Below are 22,863 nucleotides of genomic sequence, written 5' to 3'. Positions count from 1 at the left end.
ATCTGTCTGCTGTATAAAGTGTATTTAGTGTCTGCAGTACCACTATAAAGTGAATTTAAAACAAAACAAGTACAGATACATTCAAAGTACACACCCCCATGCCAAATAAATAAATAACATCCTTTAGCGTGGCATTACTGCCATGCAGCGCATAGAGACTGTATTGGGAGGGAGAGGTGTACAATAATAGATTGATTAATTGCATAATTAAAATCAATAGTGATCATAAAATATTTTCTTAATCAATTGGCTAATATCATACCAAAACCACCAGTGCTTCACCCTTTTTTTTTTTGGAAAATTAATTAAATAAATCATTAATCAAAAAAAGTAAATAATTAATTCATTAATCAATAAATAATTAATCGATTGATTAATCAATAAATCAAAAATATCCCTTAAAGCCACATCACTTGGTCACTGTCATGTCCAAATATTAGCTTCCTAGCTCAAAAGGTGTCTGAGATATTGCCCAGATGAGAAAGAAAATAAATAAATAATAATCATAAAATAATTAATTAATTAATCAATTTGCTAAAGAATACCTAAACCACCACGGTTTCATCCGAATCTGTAACTTTAAAAAAAATTAATTACGTTATTAATCCAATAATGAAATAATTAATCGATTAATTGAATAATCAATAAATCAAAAATATCCTTCATAACCACATCACTTGGTCATTGTCGTGTCCAAAATCAGCTTCCTAGCTCAAAAGGTGCCTGAGATATTGTCCAGAAGAGAAAGGAAATAAATAAGTACTTCATTAATCGATAATAATTAAATAACTAAGCAATTAATTGATTAATCAAAAAACAAAAAATGCAGTTTTTGCCAAAGCACTTGCTCGCTATTGTACCGAAATTTCAGCTTCCTAGCTCAAAGGATGGCTGAGATATTGCCCGGACAAACAAACAAGAAACCGGAGTGAAAACTGAGTACTCCCTTTTAGCGTGCGTCATTGCCGGGCAGGACCCCTTCGGCTTTGTCTTTGATCTTGGAGTCTTTAATTCAAACCCCAGCCATGCCAAAATTACACAGATGTACCAAATCAATCTGTCATCTTTTTGAGGTCAGCAAAATTGGAAGCAGATTGTTAGGGTTAAGATAGCGATAGCAATTGATCTTTGTGCTGCAGTGGCACGCCACCCTTACCCAAGAGGTAAAAAGCCAGTAAAAGAGGAGCTTTTGGGTCACCTCCGACTTTAGTCGACACCTTGTCCTAATGTACACTGCTTCTTTCCTATGCCATCTCCAGGCGCTGCATGACGTCATTGCCAGGCACCGAAGGGGGCCTGGACAATGACGCATGCTGAAAGGGAGTACTCAGTTTTCACGCCGGTTATTTATTTGTTTGTTTGTTGTACACCGCTCCTTTCTTATGCCATCTCCAGGCGCTGCATAACGTCATTGCCGGGCACCAAAGGGGGCCCGGCAATGACGCACACTGAAAGGGAGTACTCAGTTTTCACGCCGGTTGTTTATTTGTTTGTTTGTTGTACACCACTCCTTTCTTATGCCATCTCCAGGCGCTGCATAACGTCATTGCCGGGCACCGAAGGGGGCCCGGCAATGACGCACGCTGAAAGGGAGTACTCAGTTTTCACTCCGGTTGTTTGTTTGTTTGTTTTCTTGCTTGTTTGTTTGTTGGTCCGGGCGATATCTCAGCCATCATTTGAGCTGGGAAGCTGAAATTTGGGCACAATAGTGAGTAAGTACTTTGTCAAAAACAGTTTTTTGATTAATCAATTAATTGATTAGTTACTTAATTATTATCGATTAATTAAGTACATATTAATTAATTAACTTATTAACTTATTAACTTTTTATTAATTAACTTATTAATATATTTCCTTTCTCTTCTGGACATTATCTCAAGCACTTTTGAGTTAGGAAGCTGATATTTGGACATGCCAATGACCAAGTGATTTGGCTGTAAAGGGTATTTTTGATTTATTGATTAATCAATGAATCGATTAATTATTTAATTATTCGATTAATGACTTAATTAATTAATTATTTTTAAGTTACAGATTCGGATGAAATGGTGGTGGTTTATTTATTCTATTAGCCAATTGATTAATTATTTAATTATTTTATCATTATTTTTTATTTATTTTCATTATTAGTCATTTATTTATTTTCTTTCTCATCTGGGAAATATCTCAGGCACCTTTTGAGCTAGGAAGCTGTAACTTGGACACGACAGTGACCAGGTGATGTGGCTATAAAGGATATTTTTGATTTATTGATTAATCAATTAATCGATTAATTTTTTATTGATTTATCAATTAATTTTTTGGTTTTTTCAATGAATGACTTATTTAATTCATTATCAAAAAGTTACAGCTTCAGATAAAGCACTGGTGGTTTAGGTATGCTATTAGCCAATTGATTAAGAAAATATTTTATGATCATTATTTATTGGTTTTAATTATGCAATTAATCAATCAATTATTGGACACCTCTCCCTCCCAATACAGTCTCTTATGAGCTGCACGGCAGCGGTATTGCCGGGCACCAAAGGCATCATCACCGAAATTTTGTATCAATAATGGGAATAAAAAGTATGTGGGGTTGACAATTTTTTGACCTTTACCTCATTTTAACTTGAGGTCATTACCTAATTATAGGCATTTAGACATTTTTCACCATAACTCGACAAGGGTTTGTCTGTTCAAAACAGAAATGCCCTCTCTAGATAGCCTAGAGCAAGATGCATTTACTCTTAATTTACATCATAACTCTCTTGGTTAAAGGTCAAGGTCAAATGGTGGTCTGAAAAAAATAATAACTTTTTTGTCATCGCTCAATTTTGCCAATGTGGGATCATAAAGACCACTCGACTTTCCAAGAAATTCTTGCATCATAATAGTGTTACCTGCATTGAATTTGTGCACCTGATATATCTGATTAGTGTCCTTGACCTACTTTTTTAGGATTGTGACCTAATTAACGAAAAACATCTCTTTGATCATAAATTGAAAATTTTTCCTCCGATTTTCACGATTTTGAGTTTTATAGATTTTATGGATAGATTGTAGATAGGGACACATTTTCTTAATTTACACTCTATCCAAAAATGTTGAAGGCCAAGGTCATATGACAGTATGAAACGTATACAGGGGGGGGGGGGGGAGGAGGGGGCTTGCCCTTGGTGATCGCAGCTCCCTGGTTTACATTTGATTCTGTGCTGCCAGAGAAGTTTATTGGCAAAGATTGTCCTTGGCTCTGTCCTTTTAAATGCTGAACATTAAGCAAGGAAGCAGAACGTACCATTTATAAAAGACCAGGGTTTGAACTGCCGACCTCTCGGACTAAGAGCATATGCTCTAACCATTACACCACCGAGTCTGGTTACATAATAATTAGTAATTGTTAAATATGTGGATACATTTCTCAAGAATATCAGATGATGTTGTGAATGACCCCTAACTACAAGTTAACCAATTCCGAATTCAGCTTTTAAAAGTCAGTATTATTTATGCGTCGACAAAATGTTATTTTCTTGCATATAAAAGTCAACGTTATTGGAGTTACTATCCCATAAAAGCAATTACCTCTAGGGTTGGAAATCAAAAACACACAGCTAATGATAAAGCAGGTTAATCAGCCATGATCAGAGATAAATTATTTATTTTCGAAATGGTACTCCTTGGCAAAACCTCCAAGTTCAAATTAGACTCAACTTTCAAGAAAAAATATATTTTCAATTTAAAGTGAGCAATCCTGTGATCAAGTAGATAAAACATATGGCAGATGCAGATCTGCTTTATGATCGCAGATGCAAACATATAAAGCAGATCATTGATATATGTTTTTGTACTTGAGAGATCCAGGAGCTCTCCCGATGAATGAATATTCATGTTAGCAGGAAGAGATGCAAATCACTGCAGTCGTGCCTACATAAATACTAGCTGCGTCACTCACGTCACTGCGTCACTCGCCAATGTGGAACAAGGACTGGTAACAATGCAGACTGTGAAAGGGCAATTTGAAACAGGCAGGAAATCAGCCCATTAATGGGCTTCTCTTGTCAAAAACGTGAGGGATTAGAGTTATTATTAGCCACACATAACAGTGAGCTCAACAACGCAGTCATTCAATATTTTGATAAAATCTAATCTTCCTTCTACAAAAAGTTAGTTCATGTGAAGTGTATAGTTTTCCATTAGGAGGATAATGAAGCATCATCACTGCATTTTTTTATTCCAAAATTTGTCAAAATAAGCCTTGTAAAAAGGTAAACATTGTAGTTATCAGTGATAAACATCTCAGCTTGGACATCTCGATGATTGGTTCCAAGATAATACATTTACAAATGATTTTCACCTGCTTAAAAAGGTATTGCGCATGCAGTTGTGACAATATTAATGATATTCCAATGTTTTAATTAGCTCTTACTACTGAGGTGCTGTTTCAAGCTATTGCTACCTGGCGGTGGGTGCTTTGGAATTCTTTTTCATCTCCCATGGCATGGGAGTTATGACAATCCCTTTCTTTAAACCTGGTGCTTGCCAAAAAACGATCAAGCAAATCGCACTAAGAAGTGCAGAAAACAACAGAATGCATGCCAGTCATTCCACCCACCGGGAGTACTCATAAAATTTGCCATTCATGAGACTTTTTTGTATACTGAATCGAGGCTCGTGAAAGAGCTAACATTTATTTCACAAACAAATCAACCAGACAAACAAAATATACAAAAAGAGGGAGCGGAAGACAAGATGGGAAGAGAAGGGGAAGCGAGACTTATAAATCTATACTCGGTTTAAAGTTCCAGTATATGCAACTCGCACACTGCATCGGGGGCCGTACAGATATTACGCTAAGCATTTTTCGGCACCAACACCCTCACACCAACCCCTGTCAAATGCAACACTCAACAATGGGCCAAAGACTTCCTCCACCCACAATATTTACATACAGTTGTGTGAGACAACCCCCACCTCCACTCACCACAACCACCGACCGACATGTGAATTATGTAATATATGGACAGCCCCTTGCCAGGAGGAAGGCCTGAGTGGTTATCAGCTCAATGGCAACACCAAAGAAAAGCAAACAACAAGCAGCCAAAATGACACTCAAATGTGCAACATGAAAAATTTCCACACGCTAGACTGCAGAAATTATGGGTAGAAACATCACAGAGATAGTCGTAGAGATTTGCCGTGTTTTGCAATCGCTAGACAAGAGCAACGGAGACTCATTTGTTTACCTTCATACTTCCACATACAATGCCTTCTCCACTGACTGAGTTTTCTTCAGGGAATGAATTATGGTGAATCATTAAACACAAAAACCCAGTGCAACATTTTATGTAATCTGCATTTTTTACCCTCCCTCATTTTGAGTCATCGACTCGTGCTGCGGGGATGGAGCGGCAGAGACATTGTTCGGCAATTAATTGTCAGGGTTTTTGATTCAAAATCGACCTGAAACACAATCGGTAAAAAATAATTGGTGAGAAAAGTTTTTTGTTTTTTTTTTCCAGAGAAATCAGACAAAAAAAGTCCCACATTGCTTTCCTTTCTCCGATCGATCCCCGGTAATTCGCTGGTAGTTAAAGCAAGGGCAGTTTATATGTGCGGACAACCAAACAAAGGATGGTACACTCACTGTGGCAGTGAATTCGCTTTGGCATTGAAGGGTAGACTCACTTCGTACAAAATGTGCAATATTATCGTAAAATGGAACAAAAGCTCATGCCCAAAATGATTGCGCAATCTGCAACTGTATATATCAGTGCCTAAAGTTTTGTTAAACAAAAGGCAATGTAAAGTTTGTACTAATTTGATAACTTTTTTTCGTTGTTTTCTGCACTTCAAAAAGATAAATAACTTTTTGAGATATCCTGCTATGTATCGTTTTTGGCCCTATCTCCCAATGGTGAAGAATCACTTTAAAAATAAAATAATTCTCATATCCGAAACCATATTCAGATCTTCACCAAAATCGAATCGATTCGTTCTTGTCAAACACCCAACTTGTCCAACAAGTTTCGTCCAAATCCGTCCATAACTTTTTGAGATATCCTGCTATGTATCGTTTTTGGCCCGATCTCCCATTGGTGAAAAATCACTTAAAACAATCCAGGAGCCGGATCCGAATCCGGATCTTCACCAAAATCTAATCATTTCGGCCTTGTGACATATGCTACTTCTCTGCGAAATTTCTCTGCCCCCTCCCCCCCCACCGTTCCCCTAAATTCCAGCCGATTCATTCTCACACCTATCACATTCTGCCTCAGCTGCTCCATGTCTTCCTGGACAAACAACTGCACATCTAAGTGAAAAATTTGGCAAAACTTTCAAGCGATTAAAACATTTCTAAACGGCAAAGCAAAGTGCCTTATTTATTCTCACATCCATCACGTTGAAACATTCTCTCGACGTCGAGCTAGTAAAACATGTCACACATAAAAGAGTGCATGACGCATTGCATAGTATACACCATACATCTGATAATTGATTCCATACGTGTACAGACACAGTCGTGATCATTTTTACATCCGTTCACACTGTTCACTCAGGATACATCCTACGCCTCCCTACTCCCTTCCACTTCCTTTTCATGACATTCACTTTTCATTACATTTACTCCTTTATGCAGAGCGTAAAGTGGCGTAAAGCGATCGGTTACGTACATACATATGTATGTATGGACGTACGTATGTTGTACGTAAGTGTCTGCATTTTTAAAATTCATTTTCTCAGCAACTGTTGGCCCCATTGAGACAAAATTTTCACCATAGTACAAGTCTTCTCATGTAGAATTTTAATCGATAATTATGACATCATAGGTCACATGGTATAGGCGCCATCTTGGAAAAAACGAAAAAAATTGGACCTCTATATCTCCGAAAACGCTCCATGGAAAACTTTGAAATGTGGCTCATTGTAAACAACTCCGCATGAGGAATGTGTTATTAACGATGATACACTACATGGCCAAAAGTATGTGGACACCCGAACATCACACCCATATGTGCTTGTCGAACATCTCATTCCAAAATCATGGGCATTATTATGGAGTTGGTCCCCACTTTGCTGCTATAACAGCCTCCACTCTTCTAGGAAGGCTTTCCACTAGATGCTGGAACATTGCTGCAGGGATTTGCTTCCATTCAGCCACAAGAGCATTAGTGAGGTCGGGCACTGATGTTGGGCGATTAGGCCTGGCTCACAGTCAGCCTTCCAATTCATCCCAAAGGTGTTTGATGGGGTTGAGGTTAGGGCTCTGTGCAGGCCAGTCAAGTTCTTCCACACCGATCTCGACAAACCATTTCTGTATGGACCTCGCTATGTGCACGGGGGAATTGTCATGCTGAAACAGCAGAGGGCCTTCCCCAAACTGTTACCACAAAGTTGGAAGCACACAATCATATAGAATGTCATTGTGTGCTGTAGTGTTAAGATTTCCCTTTACTAGAACTAAGGGGCCAAGCCCGAACCATGAAAAACAGCCTCAGACCATTATTCCTCCTCCACCAAACTTTACAGTTGGCACTATGCATTCGGGCAGGTCGCGTTCTCCTGGCATCCGCCAAACCCAGATTCGTCCGTCGGACTGCCAGATGGTGAAGCGTGATTCATCACTCCAGAGAACGCGTTTCCACCGCTCCAGAGTCCAATGGCGGTGAGCTTTACACCACTCCAGCCGACGCTTGGCATTGCACATGGTGATGTTAGGCTTGTTTGCGGCTGCTCGGCCACGGAAACCCATTTCATGAAGCTCCCGACAAACAGTTGTTGTGCTGACGTTGCTTCCAGAAGCAGTTTGGAACATGTTAGTGAGTGTTGCAACTGAGGACAGACGATTTTTACGTGCTACGAGCTTCAGCACTCGGCAGTCCCGTTCTGTGAGCTTGTGTGGCCTACCACTTCGCAGCTGAGCTGTTGTTGCTCCTCGACGTTTCCACTTCACAATAACAGCACCTACAGTTGACCGGGGCAGCTCTAGCAGGGCAGAAATTTGACAAACTAATTTGTTGGAAAGGTGGCATCCTATGACGGTGCTATGTTGAAAGTCACTGAGCTCTTCAGTATGGCCCATTCTACTGCCAATGTTTGTCTATGGAGATTGAATGGCTGTGTGCTTGATTATATGTACCAGTCAGGAATGGGTGTGGCTGAAACAGCCAAATCCACTAATTAGAAGGGGGGTCCGCATACTTTTGGCCATGTAGTGTATCATTTGTGCCTTAAGTATGACGCCATAATTCGACAGGGACAACGCTTAGTCTGATCAGTTTGAAATGTATTGAGCATGATATACACAACAATTATATTAGAGAATATAAATGTATGATGTCATCGCTAACATGGTCTGGCAGCCATATTGGATCAAAGAAAAAAAACCTTCAAAAACAGAAGAGTTGGCTCTCACTAAGTCGATGAGCAGGGAAAGTATTCTATGAATCCCATCTAGTTTAGTTCTGCAATATGCCTCACAATATGTTCTGAAATGCACCTTCAATGGTGTGTCGCTCAGCACAGCTCACCATCCAGTTTTAAGGGCTGCAAATTAGATACGCAAAGTTGAACGGGTGGATTAAACCATGAGGTTTTGAACAAAACCTTTGCTCCAGACATTACATTATCAAAATAGCAATGCTACTTTGCAGTAAATATTGATAAATCCAGTCCTACGAATTAATAGTGTACATGGGCATGATAGCCACGTACATTGTATCTTTATTGGGAACATCCAGTACTTTGTAACATGTGCTGTGTGCTTCAGATCTGGCATACCTTGTTCAGATATGATCGAGGTACTTTCTGATATCACCATTCATATCACAAGCCAATACTGTTGATAGAGGAATAATTCAACAACACAACCGATTCACCAAAGCAATACAGCTTTATGATTGTTAATATTTTTGTCTTGTTGTTTGTTATTATTACCTCCACCATCGAAGGTGGACGGAGGTTATGTTTTGTCCGTCTGTCTGTTTGTTCGTGTGCAGGACATCTCAAAAAGGTATGGATGGATTCGGACGAAACTTGGTGGACAGATTGGGTGTGGGACAACGTAGAATTGGTTAGATTTTGGTGAAGATCCGGATATGAAAATTGTAAAGTGATTCTTCACCATTGAGTGATAGGGCCAAAAACTATATATAGCATGATATCTCCAAAAGTTGAGGACAGATTCTGATAAAACTTGGTGGATGAGTTGGGTAGGTAACAAGAACAAGCCGATTAGATTTTGGTTTTAAGGTACGGAAGTAGATCAGGAAAGGGAAGGGGCAGAAAAGGGAAGAAAGCCTATCAGTGGTATCCAAAACGTAAAATGTCCAGCCCGGTGCAGGTATACGTTCTACTAAATGCTGTTCTAGTATTCTAAATGTGAGGTAATTACTGGTGGTTCATTGTTGAGAGCGACAAGAAAATGTATTTATTTACAGCATGTTAGACAATAGCCTGCATAATATCAAGCTGGAGAACATATAATCTGCTACATATCTAGTAAGTATTGGATCTGTTTCCATTGAGCATATGAGGTGATATTACTAATTGTTCTCGTGTGAAAAATGCCGGAAGTATGCAAATGAAGACTTACACCAGGAGATCGTCAGAATGTTGAAAGTATACTCCAAGTCAGCAGAATGTGTGGCTGTGGTTAGACACAATAGCGGTCAGTCGATTAACAGCTTACTGTTTACCAGGTGGCAGGAAATTGTTCAATCCCAAAATAGGTGCGATTTATTGAAAAAAATGACTGATGGTTGTAATAACATATTTATTGTCAAAAATAGTATCAGAGAAAGGTTTGACACCTTGACGATTTGATGGCATGAGTACAGAATGGTGATAGTTCAAGGTAACTGATGTGCGTAATTGGCTTAACCCAAAGATAAAAAATAAAAAAAAAACTGAGCTAATCGCAAGAAGAGAAACAGTCACTGCTGTTTTGTACCGAGACAAGACCTTTGTTATTTCAAAGACAAGACCTTTGCACAGTTATTTTTCAAAAACAAATACGAAAACAATACCCGTCAATGCTGAGCTGTTCCTAGTGCACTTAATTTTCTATTCAGGGCTTTTTCTTGAACCCACTAAATGATATTCACATCATTGGCGTGCAATGTCTCCAACAAGAGGTAATGTTTGTTTAGACCATATTGTAGCTAAAGGTGGAGTGTGATGAAGTATCCAACTACTTTAACCACTCAATCTAACAGCTGAGGAGATATTTCCATGTGTGGTTTGTTCATTGAAACCGTGCCATCAATGAGTGTCTAAACAGGTGACCATGACTGTAAATACGACACCATCAGGTTGTTGACTATCCCAACCTTCTTTCCTGGAAATCTTAGCAGTGTCCATGTGTTTTTTTTTACCTCTCCCACCCCCCACCCCTCTTCCCACGCCTCCTCCCCCCAAGCCCTCTACCTCCCACAGATCTCCCGATGTCCCTGCTCTCAAATGTTGTACTTGTGTGCTTCCCCCTCTCTCCCCATCTTGTCTCCCGCTCCCTTTATTTAGTCTTGTGTCCGTTTGTTTTTGGGTTTTTTTGTCATTAATGTTAGCTCTTACACGAGCCTCGATCTTGTATACAAAAAAAAACAATAATAAATAATAATAATAACTTTGTGCACAGTTAACAATCAGTAAGATTATTCTGCGTAGCGACTCGGCCTTGTTGATTTGTTTTTATTAACCAGTGATCCAATGTGTGATGTTTGCTTATTCACTGCATTGCGTCTGTCGTCTCATGTTCCATCCTCAACTCATTCGAGGACGTCACCTCATGGTCTATTGTACATTTGCCAACGACACTGCTGGCTTTTCCCTCCACATGCTGTGGAGCTTTTGTCCACCTGTTTCCCTGCACTGCTCAGCCAGTCTGTGGATCCATTACCTTCGTCGTCTGGCTCTTCCAAAAACCTCGACTTCTGCATAAATAACATCACTGCGGCCATTAATGAGAGGTGACCTTGAAATAAAGGAAGTACTGAAACAAGAACAGGATGAATGAGTGAAGTTTTTTTTTCTTTAACAGAAGGAATTTCCACCCACATGATGGCATTTGCATGTTTGGCAGCACATTGGCAGTCTCTGTGGGGCCAAAACCCTCTTAAAGACAGCGATCTAACATGCCCACAATGTTTATATTTTATTTGTGCTTCCTTGCTGGCTCACGGTAAGAATGGCAGGAGTTCAGATAATACTTGTCATACTTATACAAGAAATAAAAATCTTTCCTTGGCATTTGGCAGCTTGGCTGCAACAGTTTATTTGTAATAAGATTTGAAAACATGATGTGTATGTCTGGATCCCTGACAGGCCAATGCTGTTCAAAACGACAGACCATTGTTGACATTCTAATGTTGTCGGCATGACCTAAATGATCCCAAAAAAAGAAAGTACTCTAAGGCCACCTAGAACAATATTCGGCAAGGCTTTGGAATGCTGCTATCACAAAAGCCGGCCCTATGTGCGTGCCACACTCAAAATGTCCACAGGCACCTACTTACGTTTAAAGCATTCTTCGCCGCTTCTGCTTCAGATCTGCTATCAAACATGGCAAATCCGACAGGCTGCAAAAAGGAGGTGGAAATGGGGGTGTGGGATTGGAAAATATGATAAGCATTCCAGAATCACAAGTTCAGATTATGCTGCTACCAATGGCATGCCTTCCCTAAACGGCCCTCGTTGGCATTGCATAAGCAAACATTCTTACGAGAGGCACTATAACAGAGTATGCACCGATGGTGAAAGAAGGGAAGCAGCTAGTTTTGGCTTAAGGTCAAACAAGGACAGTACGTCAGTGCATTGAAATGCTTTCAGCTGCCTCCCTGGCTGTCACTCGTGCTGGCAGATAAAGCAGGTCAGATCCTGAAGGGAATGCCCACAGCACTTCCATTAGTTCATCAAAGCTATGCTCAAAGCCCATGCTGAAAAGATGTTGTAAGGCAGAAGTAAGACATTAAACCTTTGAGATTAGTTCTTAAGTGAATTGAGGTAGACTTAGCAAGTAAACACCAGTCTAAATGAAAGGGGTACTTTGTTGTGGCTTGGGGCTTCACAATAAAAAGGCTAATAGTATTCCACTGTAGAAGCCACAGAGTACACTACGATTGGGATGCATACCTATATACTCCATCATAGGATGTGTACATATCAATAGCAAAAGGGATGGGAAAGGGAAGCAAGTTGAGAAAATAAGATTGAGAAAAGAAAAGGAATCGGGGAAGATACGTGAGAAAATGGAGGACAGGAGGGTTGAGGAGGATGGAGAAAAGCTGGAAAGAGATTTGGAAGTAAAGTTGAGAGCGTTGGAGAGAAAATGTGCACAACACATTCGAAAGTAAAATATCTCATCATTATGTATGTAATATGTGAATGGCGCTTTAGGAGGACTGATGGAATGTGCGGTTTGCACTACCTCGGTAATATCTGAGCCTTTCCCAAAACATTTATTCCTTGTAAATGGAAAGGAACATTTATTCGGAGAAAATTATCAGGCTTTCTTTTCTCACCGAGTGACGAAATAATAATACGAGTTTCCTTACAAGAAACTGACGCGGGATGAGGCCATTAGATCCATCAAAGCCTGAGCTATTATTGTCAACTTATAGTTGTTTGTCCATGCTCTATCCTTTTTAAATGCTGAAGGTCAAGAAAGGAAGCAGCACGTACCATTATTGAAGCCTAGGTAGGACTCGACCGGGTTCGAACCACCGACCTCTCGGATTCAGAGAGGATGTTCTAACCGAAGCTAGTAATAGCACATATTCCGTGCAGTTTCAAAGGCAATTGAAAGATACAGGTAATTAAAACAGGTATAACTACAACCAATGCAGGGGAGGGGAGAAGAAGAATTTCTCTCTTGAATAAAGCAAATGATCATGCGAGCATAATGCATCATGCCTAAGCCCTAAGCCAACCACTTTTGTCAAAAACCCATTATGCTCTTTAACTCTCTCTCTCCCTTAATGTCCATACATTTATCTCGGTTTCTTTTCATATGGCCAAGAAAAGAATGCCACTTAAAGCTGCACAACAACAGGCCATAATGGTACGGTCTAAGTGGTGGTGGTTGCATTGCCTTGCTAGGACACCATCACTCGGGCCTTATCACCGGTTCGAGTGTCCCGCCATGCCAGGCGGTCCCGTCACACCCGCCGCAGTGGATGGCCGATTACATTATCAGGCACGGACAGAAATGGGGAGGCTTCACAGAAGCGGGCGAGTGACAGGTCTATTTCGGGGCACCAGGACTCAAACGGCAGGCGGAAGGGCTGCACAATGCAGCTTCTGCCCGGCAGGCTGACGTTAACTGAAAATCCACCATCCAGCAAGAGGAAAGCAGGGGAATTAAGTATAATTGTCCTTCTTATGTATTTCAAGTCAAGTGTTCTCTTACTTTCGAAAAAACCCACGTCAGTTATATATGAATTGAACCCTGGTGTTGGGCTAGTGGCTAGGGTGCCGGCTTAGGATCCTAGGATCCTGGGTTCGAATCCCGGTCGATTGCTGAATTAACGCCAGGGGGGTTGACTCAGCCTGTCATCCTTCCGAGGTCGGCTAATTGAGTACCAGTTCACTGGTAATTCCCTGTTTGTCGTTAAAGGCGGCAAAAAGGGTTGGCGTCAGGAAGGGCATCCGGCCGTAAAACATCGCTTCAAAAAGGGGACCGAAAAACAACAACAACCACGGTTCCCGAAAAAGGCCAACCCCCGCTTTGCGGGGGAAAATGGCCTCTAAAGGTGGTTATTTTTTTTTATAGTTATATATGAATTATGTCCATCAAAGTGACAAAGTTACAGCCACCCTGAAATCTAGGAAAAACCTACTCAAATAAGGTTTGACACCCAAGTTGCGTGGTTATTGGATTAGCATAAAGATGTTTACCAAATCTGTAGCATTAATGGCTCGCACTGTTTTTGATGCAAAATAAATAAATAAATAAATAAATAATGGCTTAACCAACCAGGTTACAACCATAAATGCTTACATTCATTCACGCCCGATCCACATTCCATAAATTAATTTATTTGGAAAGGCTTTGAATTTTTTTTTTGAAATAACCCTACAAGGACAAATTGATAACATGCAGTGTTTCTTGACAATGACAGGCCGTGTGTTTGGGAGAATAGGAATATGTTCCGTTTTCTCCAAATTAATGTCTCCATTTTTTTTTTTTTTTTTTCTCCAAATTAATGTCTCAGGTCTTAATATTTTGTCTTATTGTAATCATTTTTGTCTTGAAGGTCATCAGCCAAGAATAGTTCCTGGTGATGGCGTAACATTTAAGGTGGCTGGCTTAAGATCCTAGGGTCTTGCTTTCAAGCCCCTGTCGTGTCGTTGAATTAACACCAGGTGGGTAGACTCAACCTGTCATCCTTCTGAGGTCAGCAAAATGAGTACCAACTAGCTAGTAATGGGGTGACAAAGCCATGCTTCCAGAGAATGATGCAGTCAAGCAGCCACAGGCTGCATACAAACAAAAATAAATAAATAAGTCAAGAATTCTGACATAGAAATCTCTTCATAACCTTCACTTTTCTTTGTGTCATTATAACATGGCAGGGTAGCCTAGATATATGCACACTCGTCGAAGAACAGCTGTCTAGCCCGGGTTCGAATCTCAACTCGGCTATAAGCCGCCATCCTGGTGTTTCTCGGGGATGGCGATTCATCAATATGTGCACCATCCATTGGATGGGACGTTAAGCTGGAGGAGCCATCTGCCAGCATTTTTTTTTTTTTTTTTTGTATACTGAATCGAGGCTCATGAAAGAGCTAACATTTACTTCAACCAAAACAACCAGACAAATAAAATATATAAAAAGAGGGAGCGGAAGACAAGATGGGGAGAGAAGGGGAAGCACACAAACACAACATTTGAGAGCAGGGAGATGTGTGGGAGGGAGAGGGCTTGGGGGGAGGAGGCGTGGGAAGGGGGGGGTGGGGGGGGATGGGAGAAGTATAAAACAAAAGGACACCAAGGACTTCCAGGACAGAAGTTGGTATTTCAAAAAAGTGGATTTAGGGTGAAATTAGCGGGGGTAGAAAACATCAAGGTTTTGGATGGGGGAAGATAAGAGATGGTGGTGAACAGCTGTTTTAAAGACCTGGAGGGTGGAGTGGGATTGAAGAGAGTGAGGGAGTTTGTTCCAGAGGTGGGAGAAAAGAGGAATGAAGGAGTGAAGGTGAGCAGAGAGTCTTGATTTTGGCAGTTTAACCATAAGAGGGTTGCAGGCAGATCTTGTGCGACCTGTAGGAATATTTGCGGGACAAAGCCCAGAGAGAGCTGGGGGGGCAAGGCCAGAGAGAAGTCGGTAGAAGACGGAGAGACCACCAACCTGCCTGCGGTGAGTGAGTGAGAGGCCCTTGGAGTTAGCTTCATCGCGGGAGATTCCAATGATTCTGAATGCTTTGGTTTCAACAGCGTGAAGACGAGCTAGGTGTGAGGCAGGAGCACCAGCCCAGAGGGGAGAGCAGTATTCCATTGAGCAGCATTGGTTGTTGGTGGACACTGTTTCATGAAAAGTAGGCGAGTTATCTCTGGCACCCTGTACAAATCACAAATTCCTGCCACCTTTAATCAAGTATCTTGCAGCGTTGTAGCTGTCTGTCCAGGATTGATACAAGTCGACAAATGCTTCTTGACTTGTGAAAACTGTCAAGAAAACGGGTCATCATTATTAATTATTATTATTATTATTATTATTATTATTATTATTATTATTAAAATGGATTTAAAATTGCTTAATGGATTAAATTGAATGGATTGAATTTTGAATTTAAAATGGATGAAATTGAGATTTTTATTGTCACTGATCTACACGTAATATCCCATAATGTCAAAGTGGAATTGTTTTTTGGGAATTCTTTTTACAAAATTATTAAAAATGAAAAGGTGAAATGTCTTGAGTCAATAATAAGTATTCACCCCTTTGCTATGACACTCCAAATTGAGCTCAAGTACATCCAATTTCCTTTAATGATCCTTGAGATGTCTCTACAACTTCATTGGAGTCCACGTGTGGCCAATTCAATATTGATTGGACATGATTTAGAAAGAAACACACCTTTCTATACATGGTCCTAAAATTGACAATGCATGTCAGAGCAGAAACTCTACCTTGATGTCCAAGGAACTGTCCATAGAACTCCAAGATAGAATTGTGAGGAGACATAGATCTGGGGAAGGGTATAAAACAATTTATAGTGTTGAAAGTTTCCAAGAGCACAGTGAGCTCCATCATTAGGAAATGGAAAGAATATGGAACTTCCCAGACTCTTTCTAGAACTGGCAGTCTGACCAAACCGAGCCTCCTTTTGGTCGTAGGTGAGAACCTTGTGTTCGTAGGTGAGAAATTAGGTTTTTGGAAACAAGCCTCATAGTGCTTAACGTTGTACAACACAGACATGTGCCATATCCTTGTAAACTTATAGGATTCCTTATGCAATTTCAAGACTGAAATTAGAGCTTGGGCCACATTCGAAATAAAATACATGTTCACAAAATGTAATCATGATGAAGGGGTGATTCAATAACATTGGGCTGAACAGGTGATCGATGGATGTTCCACATCCATTACATAAAAATGTACAAACTCTGCTATAACATCATTGGTATTTCGTGATAATGTTTGCGATTGGACTGCTAGAGCATAGCAAATTGCTTTATAGGTGAACCTGATTGGACTGGTCGAGCATTGCGAATTGTTTTTGTCGGTGAACTTTCGACATTGCAAGTCCCATGTGACTCCCATCTGTCCGTTCTTCTGTTTTTCTGTGATGGTTTACCATCTGTTAAATCTGCTCTTACCAAGTTGTATCTCATACAAACACAATTGTTTTAAAAAGCAAACAGTCACGACTCTCCAACATGTGCACATTACAAGTTACATTATTTTACAAGTTACATTATTTTAGTAGTATAATTTATTTTATAGACGAAATTTAATAGACGAGAATTTATTTTTTAACAAATACTAATCTACATAAATACACCGCACAGTTATTTTATTACATATTAATAGAGCAAATGAATCATAGTGAATAAGTACATGTTATTAGTAACTAGAACGACACTCTTCGATGTCACGACATCAACCGATATGCCATAGCCCACATTTTTACATCATTATAATACCTGTACCAAGTTTGATTTAAATCCATTCAGCTGTTCTCAAGTTATCACATTTTTACCTGACATGACCAAGTTTGGTATAATTTATAATTATCCCAAGTTTGGTGAAAATCCCATGAATGGTTCACAAGTTAGCTCGGTAACAGAACTTTTACCTGAAGGGATGTCTGACATTTCACCTTTGACCTTTTGACCCCAAAATCGAATCAGTTAATCCTTACATCATTATACATACCTGTACCAAGATTGAATTAGATCCCTTCAGCTGTTCTGAAGTTATAGACCTATTACAGATTTTGATGTTTGACCTTTGACCTATTGACCCCAAAATCTAATCAGGTCATCTTTGCATCATAATACATACTTGTACCAAAATTTGGTTAGAATCCCATCACTGGTTCACAAGTTATCACGGTAACAGGATTTTAACCTAACATGACCTACGACCTTTGGCCTTTGACCTTGTGACCCCAAAATCTAATCAGCTCATCTTTACCTCATTATACATACCTGCACCAAGTTTGACTCAGATCCCTTCAGCCGTTCTCAAGTTATTGCAGTAATGAAAACCTATGAACCTATGAACAGACGGACATGAACCTCGAAGAGGTATCAGTGTTCACATGAATTATTTCTGCAGTACCATAAGTATCATTGATGGCCTTGCACATATACCTTACATATGGCACAAGGACATTATGATACATGAGTAAACTTTTTACATGATTGGTCAGCTTGGATACCCAAACTAATTGTCACGGCAAAGGCAAAGGAAACAAATATAGATATCCTTATTATAACCATAAGCTCAGATCCAAACCAAAAGTGAGTTACCATGGAAACATCAAGCCAATCCTTCAACTTCACTTTCCTCACCTTAACCTTATTTATACAAGCACAATACATAAATCTATAGGTTTAAATTACGTTAGTTATCGCTGGCGCCACGGCCAAAGCCCAGATCCCAGTCCGACCTCCAGGTGACACTGCGTCAGTGACACAGCTGCATCCCCCTAGAGGCTACAAGTGATGCAACCAGCAACAACATGCTGCATATGCTCAGAATGGAGTGGCAGCCTTATAAATGGCGGCAGGCTTGTAAATGTCGATAGTGGTACTGTTTATAGAGTACTGGACGGTACTGGTCTCCGCAGAACGACACTGGGATTGGATTGGGAAAAGAAGAGTACGGATGATTCAAATTCTGGTTTATGACCAGAGTAGCGCAACGAGAGTCTGTGATGCTGAGCCCCCCCACTGGAAAGGAAAGATCACATGGAGAATGAAGGATGAAATAAATTACACAGCTTGCGTTGCTCCACAAACCGCCATGACACTACATCATGCTCCGATTTTATTCAGCTGTTATATCACCACTCATGGATGGAAGGCAGTAGTGTGTGTTTGGTCAAAGGGAAGCGGTTGACAAGTTAGTGTCACGCTCGTTACAGCCTCAAATATGGAGACGGAGTCACAGGTTGCCGTAGAATAATGCCTTTGAACAAAAGAGCTCTCAGCTCTTTACTGAGATGTACTCATTCAGGTGATGACTCGACACACCTGCACAATGACAAATGTTGCAAAGGAATCTTCTGCAATTGGGTGCACAGCTGAATCATCGCCTCCATCTCTACCCCTAACTCTACCTTTCTACCTCAGCCTTATGTCTTAGGTTAAATTTTTGTTTTGCTTCCAGATCTGAATCTTCAACAAAATTGAATCAATTCGTCCGTCACATTCCACCCTCGAACATGTCCACCAAGTTTCATCGGAATGAGATATCCTCACAGGCAGAGAAACAGACAGGTGTGAAACCATAACCTCCGTCTGCCTTCCGACCTCGGATACCTTCCGATATTTGCCGACCTCAGAAGGATGACAGGCTGAGTCAACCCACCTGACCTTAATTCAGCGATCGATCGGGATTCGAACTCAGGATCCTAGGATCCCAAGCCGGCACCCTAACCGCTATGCCAACACCAGGCTTTAGGCCAAAAACCAAAGGCCAAAAACGATATATAGTATGATATCTGAAAAAGTTGTGGACAGATGATGTCAAAACTTGGTGGATGAGTTGGGTAGGTGACAAGAACCAGCCAATTCGATTTAGATGTTGGTTGAGGTTCGAATCCAGATGTGACCTATCAGTGGAATACAAAACGTAAACTTTTCAGCCTCGTAGAGGTATGTGTTCTACCGAGTGCCGTGGAAGTTATGCAAGTATCTTTAACCAGACTAAGTGGCGGAATGGTTAGAGCGTTTGTTCTGATTCTGGCAGGTCAGTGGTTTGAACCCCATCTGAAGTCATACCAACATTTCAAAAAAGGTACGCACTGCTTGTTTGCTTGACATCGAGCATTTAAATAGTAAAAATCACAAACAACCATAGGTTGGCAACCATTGTACATGCTTGGATGGGTCTAATGGCCTCCTCCTAAATTGAAGTTCTTTGTAAGGGAACTCATATTACCAATTATAATAATTATATACCGGTAGAGACCACCACATGTATACACTGTATCATGAATCTGAAAACACTAACTTATAAGGAGAAACGTAAACGTCATGGAATGCAAAGGTGGTGACCTAATCTTGAGTTCTGTTTCCCATATTGAAGTGCTTTGCATTCCTTGCAAAATAATTCCCACACGAAACAATGCCCTCATTACATTCTCGGTAACTTTGTACAGTATCGAGGACTTGGAGAATGAACACGCATTGCAGGTTAATTGCGTCTACATTTGTGTGGGACGTGGGACGTGTTCACAATCCCGACAATGTTAGTCATGTCCAATTATGCACTTACTGACCACAACGCAATCAAGAACGGCGGTAACAACTGCCAACACAAGTGCCTGACTTTTCTTACCACGACCGTCATGGCAAAGCCACAGTGAGCAATGTCGCTTGGAAAGGCACTGTCCATACATCCTTTAAGAACTAAAACATTACATGAAAGATTTCCTCATCACTTTTCACTTTTCCTGCATTCATGGGAGATGGATCTCTCAGTTCAGAACTGTCTGGCAAACAAACGATGAGTCAACAAGATTGCATGAGAGGCAATGAATGCTGTAATATCAGCGTCATGCACTTTCCTATACGCACGTCGGCATCAACCCCACTCAGAGATTCAAGGAAAATCCATGAAAATTCCTTGCCTGTTTCGAAGTGAGTTTGATAAGTGATCCTTCGTATCCCTGGAAAAACAAAAACTGCAAATTACTTCCAATAGCAGGACAAGCACACGCGTACACAATCACACACAACCACACACAACCCAAAACCTTTCAATTCGTATTCTCAATGCCAGCTCCTCGAACATTGAGGAATCAGGAATGTTGGGTTTTTTTTTTCTTTCTCCAATTCCACTGGACATTATTTGCTACTTTGGCAGGTTGTTGTTATTTTTAAGGCGGGTCCGTTAGAACACGCTCTGAGTGTTTAATATTTCCTCGGTATAAATGCAGATCGCTTACGGTCAAACTCAACAACCAAAGCTCATGGAATGGATGCCCTGAAGAAATGGCATCAAAGGGGCTGATTGTTTTCACAGCGAGTGGTACCGTTAGGAAAGAAACACCTGCAATGTTCTGCAGCCATCAGTGGGTCAATATTAACATTTCAGTTGGTCGTCATTTTGGAGTGGCAAGAAAAAAAAATAAAAAGCACACCATTTATTTTCAATTGAAATCGACGGTATACTTTGAGGCGTCGATTTCAGAAAAGTATTTAAAAGAATGGAAATTATCATCCTGCTGTTCTAGGACCAGGTTGCCACGACATAGGAGGCCCCACTGTCGGACCTCCAAAGCCTGGTGGTTCATGGAGGATCCGTGGCCCTCATTTTATGGTGCTAATTTGGGTTACAATCGAGTCATGGAGAAGAAACGCACACACGTCATGCAAACTCATGCCAGAGAGCAAAGTCTTGTCACATAATCACTTCCACATGCCTTCGCTATGTGCAAGTTAACATTGCACATATGAAGTCAAACATGGCAACTTCAAACAATTGCAGCAACCCCATTTAGGTTCCATACATAAAATACGTAAGAAAACGGTGAAATGTCACCCCCCCCCCCCCCCCCCACCTCTCCCCCTCTCCAGATGCTCGATATGAGGGGAGTCAAAAAGTTTTATCCCCAAACTATATAGGAAAGATGGTGTCAGTGAAACTTGGCACAGATGTTATTCCTTTGCTCTGTAGTTTTCAGCCAGGGCACATTTCCCCACCGATCGTTGAATTTTCAGATGACAAAGGGATAGAAGCAGGATGTTTTTGGCTCAGATATTTTCTGAAAAGGCAAAGACTTTTTGACTCCACCTTAGGCAATTCCTTCCCTTCCCTATTCTTACTCCGAGCCACTCGAAACCTCCCCTCACTTTTCTTCCCATCATCTCAGACTCCCTCTATGCTTATTTTTCACTCCTGTCCTACCCACTCCGCTTTCTATTTTTGTCAATAGTTTGCCCCCCCCCCCCCCCCATCACACCACAAACCTTGCATATGTAATATGTGCATGAGACACCGTCGCAAACATAATGGTTGCATGATTTGCTTTTAAATGGCTGTGATTAGGCCTCGGTGGTTTTCCACCTGTGTTAAAAGCACGTTTCAATGGTAGCTGTCTCACTTGTGACTAGCACGAGATGCCTTGGATTGCATTGCCTGCAAACATTGCCAACGATATGTGTCATTTATGCGGAGCATGCTGGAGCTATCACCAGGAGCTGGCGCCAGCCAGCTCTCAGAGCTGTCAGCACATATTCTATGGCAATGAAGTGAAACGTGCGCCAAGTTTCAAGAATGCGGATTAGAGATACACGTAGAAATATGGCTAACCTTAGACGTACAATGACATCAGCGTAAAGGACATCCGTTGCAAAGCTATTATTCGGTTATGTGCACAGGATATTTCAACAGAAAATGCTCACCTTGAATGGTCGAAAGAGCAGGTATAACTCTCTGGGTTTGATGTCCATTGGTAACCCGCTTATGAAAAGAGTTCGCACCTGAAAACACAATGACAGGCTGGTGTGAAAAATGAACACAGCAAGTCTTTCCTCCCAAACCAACCTATGTAACGACATAATGAGAAGAAGCTCTTTCATCTGACAGGGATAGAAGGTTATGGAAACAAGACCGACGCAGAAATAGGTCATTTGGTCCATCGAGCATTATATATAGTATAGTCATCCAATGTCATATAGTCATCCAATGCATTATATAATCACTTAATGGGATAGAATAAGTGAATTTGTTTACTTTGTTACATTTTTCCTGACAGTTAAGTTCACCAAATATATCCATGTCCCATTTAATTTATCTGCAAAGTCTAGGTTGCCCAAAGGTATGTAATTCTCGAAAGATTTGGGTTGGCCTGATACTCCCATCTCAATGAATAATTCATGATTATGGCATCTCAGGTTCAAATCCCTCATAATACCAGGTGGATTTGCCCATTGTCCGCTAACGTCTTTGTAACCCGTGTAAGAGTATACTACTGTTCCCTTATGTCCTCATCCTATATATTTGATATACTGTAAGTTGCAGGGCCTCAGTGAGCTTTAGAACAGGAAAATCAATGATGCGATCGGTGTGTTCGTATCCATATTCCTGCAGGTGGGACAACCAGCTTAATACCCTCTTTAAAGGCCAGTTTGCTTCCCAATGCAGCACGCTTTGTTTAACAACACACAAGAATGACCTTTCTCGTTGGAAATGTCTCCTCTTAGAATAA

At 40.7% G+C, this 22,863-nt stretch overlaps 1 protein-coding gene across 4 annotated transcripts in view; it reads right to left on the bottom strand.

Annotated features, from left to right (window-relative positions):
* LOC137420812 (RNA-binding protein with multiple splicing 2) overlaps window positions 1-22,863 on the bottom strand; it is a 212,795-nt gene that overhangs the window by 84,055 nt on the left and 105,877 nt on the right. For all 4 annotated transcript variants that reach the window (XR_010983201.2, XR_010983200.2, XM_078772269.1 and 1 more), the window contains exons 2-4: window positions 22,058-22,135; window positions 20,281-20,319; window positions 11,490-11,552 (exon numbers count right to left, since the gene is read on the bottom strand). Coding sequence is in view for 2 of the 4 variants with exons in the window: in XM_078772269.1 (XP_078628395.1) it covers window positions 11,490-11,552; window positions 20,281-20,319; window positions 22,058-22,135 (180 nt within the window). In the remaining 2 variants the exon portion in view is untranslated. The remainder of the gene's footprint in view (window positions 1-11,489; window positions 11,553-20,280; window positions 20,320-22,057; window positions 22,136-22,863) is intronic.

This window comes from Myxine glutinosa, chromosome 2 (genome assembly GCF_964187855.1).
Source record: "Myxine glutinosa chromosome 2, kmMyxGlut1.1, whole genome shotgun sequence".
NCBI lineage: Eukaryota > Metazoa > Chordata > Myxini > Myxiniformes > Myxinidae > Myxine > Myxine glutinosa.
This window is presented reverse-complemented; position numbering and strand designations above follow the sequence as displayed.